The following is a 5,620-nucleotide window of genomic DNA, read 5'->3' on the forward strand; positions in this document are numbered from 1 at the left end:
AGGACAGAAAGCTTGTGCTGGCATTTACCTCTCCTGGGCAGCCTTTCATCTGCACCACCCCTGTGGGGACCAAGTGCTTTCCTTCCAAAGGTGAATGTACCGCCATAAATTTCAGAATGCCTCCTCCAAAATTTGAATCTGGGTACCATCATTAAAAACATCCAGGGATTGCTCCCAAATGAAAGATGCCAGAACACAAAGCTGATACTGGTCCTTCTCTCTCCTTGGCAGACTGTCATCTGCTTCACAAATATTGTGGCTTAGTGCTTTTCTGCCAAAGGAGAGGCAGCCTCATCCACTTTCTGGAGCCCACATCCAAAATTGAAATACAACCTTCAAATCTGAATTGGTCCCAAAATTGAGGCTATACAGGAGACCCTATGAGAACAAACTGTTACTGGCTTTTAGCTCTCCTGAGCAGCCTGTTGACTTCAACCACCACTGGGGCTACGTGCTTTCCTCCACAAGGAAAGATACTGCCATGCACTTTTTGAAGGGCATATGCAAAAATTAAATTCAATCTCCAAAACTAAATAGGGCACAGGATTACTCTCACAAAAAAAAAAAAATAGCCCCAAGAAGAAAGGTTTTGTTGCTGTTTACCTCACCTGGGCAGCCTACCATCTATACAAAAAATACTGGGGCAAGGTGCCTTCCTTTTCCCTGAAGGCTGTTTCACCCTCTTTCTCTCTCCCTCCTACAAATTTGGATACCACTGCTCAATTGAATACATCCAGGGAATGATCCCACACAAGAGGTTTCAGAACAGGAAGGAGTTGCTGGGCTTTACCTCTGTGAGGCAGCCTCTCATCTGCAACTGCCACACTGGGACACAGTGCTTTCCTTCTCCAGTAAAAGCACAGTCATCCTTCTCCAGGAGCTTACAGCAACATTTGCCTACCACTCCAATATTGAATTTGTCCTAGGATTGATCTAAGAGAGAAAGGTGCCAGGATAGAAGGGGCTTTACCTTCACTGGGCAGACAATCCTCTGCAGGATGAGCTCGCTTACGTTTCCAAGGAAAGGTAATGTGATTCACATTCAGGATAATAGCTCTGACAAATGGATCTAAACTGCTAAGGGAAGAAGTGTTGCTGGTCTTTACCTCCCCTGGGTAAGTTATTGTCTCCTACTGAAACACATGGTCTAGGTGCTTTCCTTCCCATGTAAAAGAACTGTAGTTCTCTTTCAGGATGCCTCCTGCAATTTTGAATACATCCAAGGATTGCTTGCACAAAAAAACATTTTAGGACAGAAACTTCTTGCTGGCCTTTACCTCCCCTTGTGATCTGGACCAGCAACACTGGCAGTATGTTCTTTATTTCCAAAGGGATGGTACTGGCACTCAGTTCCTGGACCCCACTGGACCACACTTCAGAAATTTCAGGCTAAGCTCAAAAATTGAGTATGTCCAAGGGATTGCTCCAACTCAACAGGTGCCAGGCTGGAAAACTGTTGCTGGCCTTCACCTCCAGTGGGCAGCCTGTGATCAGCACTTAAAAACACTGGTTCTCCAGGTTTTCCTTCCCATGGAACAATAGTTTCCCAGTTGTAAGAGGGAGTGAGTGCTGCTGGAACGTAATGTGAATTAAGGGTTGTAAATGGAATCTGAAGGCCAGACAAACTTCTCTGTCCTGCTACATTGCTTTTTGCCAGTACTGACAATTTCGACTTGGGATGTGCACACTTCATCGCTTCTGGAGGATCAGGAAGGACATTCACCTCTTTTGCAACAATGCTGCCGCCATCATGTGGAGCTGAGCAACCACGACAGGGAAGGTAAGAGACCATGAGCTTTTTATTGTGACACTGTTAGTGTGGGAGCAATTAGTAAACTGTTTGGGATCTTGGGTCTGTAACAGGGAAAGAATGGGAAGGTATATAGAGAAGGAAACTGAGTAGAACCAGGGAATGCACAGGCTGCAAGTGGAAGGTGATGCCCAGCCCTTTTGTTTTGTTCTAGGACCTTTCTCTGGGGGATTTTTGAGATTTCAAATTGGCAGATGGACTCACCAGACTGTAGGAGTATGAGACCCTACATACAGCTGGCAAGAAGAGTGCCTAGCCCCAGTGTTTGTGAGGCACTGATAGGCAGTGAGGAGAAGGGGCAGTCCAGCAATTCCTTCTTTACTGGTACATTTTTCTGTGTGAGCCGTAGCTATTTAATTTCCTGTATCCACAGCAGCTATTCCAAAAGTCCAATTATGTCCTTTTGGGTCCTTGAAATACCCACTCCTGAGGTAATCAGGAAAAAATACTTCATAGAGCTGAAGTTTGGTCAAGTTTGGTAACTACTCTTTGTTCTTCTTCTTCCCATGACATCTCTGCCAATGACCTGGAATATGCTCTGTGAGAATTTCTGCCATACAATTTGTGTACACTGGACTTCATCTGGATTTACAAGGGACTGCTCATGATTTGAATCCTTATGGATCATCTCCAGCACAGGTAATTCCAAGATACTGGGTACCTTGCTCCACAGCGTTCCACTTGTCTCAGGGTGCTACTCAATAATCCTTGAGCAAATGCCTTTCCCTCACACTTGACTTGACTTGAAGGAGTTGCCTTCAGAGCCTGAGAGTTTCTGTCCTCGTCCCAGCGCCCTCCATGTTCACATCCCAGGACAAGGATCCCAGTTCCCTGGCATCACTACCATCCTGTTCCATATCATGGGCCAGGATATCCCAGCGCTGGAGTAGCCAGGTCACCAGGGGCTCATCTAACTGGCGGCTGGAACCTTTTCACATATCTTACAGCTCACTCACTGACATGGACCAGGTGATTTTCTCTGTCCCTGCTTCTTCCTCCTGTCCTAAGGGCCCTGCTTTGCCATCCCTCACTAACTGAACTGATTTTGTCTTGGATTCCTTCTTCTGTGCAGGGGTGACTGCTCCCAGCAGCACGGGTTGTTCCCCTGGTTCAGCTGCAGTTGGTGTAGCCACTGTGCCTGCTGCTCTGTTTCTTCCTCCTCCTCCCCCGAGGCTGCTGTCTACTGACCACCAGTGTCCAAGAAAGAGTAGCCAGGGCCAAACACACTGCAGTAAGCTGCTCATCTCTGGAGTTGCCACAGCATTCTCCTTGCAAATATTCTGTCACTTTATCAGTCCTGTATTTGTTCAGGGGTGAACTCCCAAACCACTGGAGCAGAGAATTTCTCAAAAAATTGGCCAATTTTCTCACACATTCCATACCACTCATGACTATTCCCCCTCAGGACATGTCTGAATGGCCTTCTTGGAAATCTCTGTTCTGCCTCCAAACGTGACTCTAAAAGAGTGTGGACTGCACTGAAACAGCAGACACAGGAACAAGAACATGCAACATTGCTTTCCTTACCATCCAAAGGGAATTCAGAATTCTCAAATGCTGTTGTAACAGGCCTGAAGGAGGAAAAGGAGAGAGAAAAGGTGGAAAATCATCCTTCCCCTGTTCCCCCCCACAGGCTGGGTATGGTTATTAATAGACTCTCAAAGGTAGTGCTGATGTAAGGGCAGGAGAGCAGCACTGAATACACATCCCAGAGTACCCTCATTGCCCTTGATGTTATCATATCATAAACTCAGATCCCACAGTACAACAACAAAGAAATGCTAATCCTTGTCCCTGCTCTGTAAAAGGCCACCCCAAGGAGCAAGTACAGGAATACAGGAACAGAGCCAGGGTTAGGTACCACACCCACAGGAACCGACCAAGCACCACTGTGACCAGTGGCTCTGGCCCTAATACAGCAAATGCTGAAATCAAGTTTGTTTCCAACCCACTCTTTTGTGGGTTGTGCCCTCACTGTGCCTCACACTGGGAAGCCAAGTGAGGCTGTCTTGATTTAGGAATGGTACTTCCCAGATTTACTGCTCCCACTGAAACCACTCTAAACTATGAGCCACTTGCTGCTCACTTCTTCCCCTCCCCAAGGCAGGAGATTTGGGGTCACAAAAGGCAAAGATCATGGGTTGAGATAGGAACAATTTACTAGAGAACAGCAACAAGAGAAAAAAACAGGAACAGTATCAATAACAAAAAGAACTGCCACCACTCCCTCAGCTCCAATTGACACTTACCTGTCACTCCCTGCCCTTGTCCAAGGTCCCTCTCCAGCTCTCACAGGCTCCTTTCAGGTCCTCTTCAAGATACTTAAATCAGTAGCACTTTTAGCACAGAAAGATCAAATCTGTCACTATTAAATCATGCAACTACAACGGTATTTGAAATATCTAAACTCTGATTTATGCAGGTATGTGAATTACAGTGTTCATCCTATTGTGTTCACTCCAGAAACCCAGCTTTGAAAGGTTAGGTTTTTTTGACATGTTGGAATAGACAACCAGAACTGGCACCCACATCATTTCCTTCACTCCCTCCCTAAAGGAACAAAGCTTACCAAGTTGCACTGCAACAACTCCTTGACAGATGAATTTATTGAAGCAGTTTTTAAAAGCAAGTATTTCTGAGTGTGCTCCATCAATCCCAGCTGTTAAAAAAAACAACTCTCCCGTGTCCCAAGGAAGCGTGCATGTTACAAATGCTATGTGTTTAATATACTCATTTATACCACATGACATAAGCATAAATACTATTCAGTATGCAAATTAATTGCTTCAGTTACCCTAAAAAAAGAGTTGGGCACACATGGAGAATAGCTCTTAGCCCAAGGCTCTTACAGCTGTCCACCTGCCTTAGACCCCAAAATCAAGTCACTGTTCTCATGTCTGACACAAGTCAGTGTTCTCATGTATCTCAACAGATTTTTCTGAAGTGGTTTTTTGCTTATACTTAAATGCTTTGGGTTTTTTAGGACTATACTTAGAAGATATTTAGTGGAAAGTGTAACATTTGAATATTTGCTACAATATAAATACTTTAAAGGTTTTTTTCACCTTCATTTTGTTCCATATCTTCAGCCACTCTAATCTGAAGAAATAGGTTTCATGAATGACATTACAAAACAAAACCAAAAATACAAAGGAAACAAACAAAAAAACAAACCCAACCCCCAAAAATACTGGTACAACTTAAGGAACTTAGAAAATGAAGGAGGGTCCAGAATTCATAGGTAAACCATTAGTCCTACAAAATGAGAGATGTTTGAGCTTAGGAAGTGCCACCATCTCATGAACAATAATCACAAATTCTCAGTGTTTGCCTGTATAAAAAACAAAAATTTGACCATTTATGCAAATTTTTCTTTTGAAGTTGTAAGAGTTCCATATTCTGAATGCACATCACTTTTTACTTACTCCACAGATGCTTTTTAAAGGTCAGGATCCACTTCGATGCATCCCTACTCTTCAACTTGTGACTTTTCACATACTTGAATCTTTTACCACCCCTTTTGACCAATAATATGATCATTTTATTGTCAAAATAAGTATTTTTTAGCAAATGAAAAGCTTGTTGCAACAGTACAACATCTCCATATCCAGTGTGAAAGCAACATGGTGGTATAAATATCTGCATACATTGTATTACACAGAATCTATTCTATACATTCCAGTTAACCATGAAACAATTTACAGGAGTAGATGACCACTGATTAAGGGCACAAAGTATTTTTGTGAACAAGATTTTGAGAAACCTGAGGGAAAATCTGGTTTCTAAAAAGATGACAACCTTGGGATTCCA

General features: G+C 43.6%; 1 protein-coding gene across 3 annotated transcripts in view; it reads left to right on the forward strand.

Moving 5' to 3' along the window:
* The window catches only part of BACH1 (BTB domain and CNC homolog 1), a 34,106-nt gene extending 29,238 nt beyond the window's left edge, over positions 1-4,868 (forward strand). For all 3 annotated transcript variants that reach the window (XM_033518078.1, XM_033518081.1, XM_033518082.1), the window contains 3 exons: positions 1,658-2,449; positions 2,601-2,779; positions 2,883-4,868. Coding sequence is in view for 1 of the 3 variants with exons in the window: in XM_033518082.1 (XP_033373973.1) it covers positions 1,658-1,663 (6 nt within the window). In the remaining 2 variants the exon portion in view is untranslated. The remainder of the gene's footprint in view (positions 1-1,657; positions 2,450-2,600; positions 2,780-2,882) is intronic.
* The last annotated feature ends 752 nt before the right edge of the window (positions 4,869-5,620 follow it).

This window comes from Parus major, chromosome 1 (assembly GCF_001522545.3).
Source record: "Parus major isolate Abel chromosome 1, Parus_major1.1, whole genome shotgun sequence".
NCBI classification, from domain to species: domain Eukaryota; kingdom Metazoa; phylum Chordata; class Aves; order Passeriformes; family Paridae; genus Parus; species Parus major.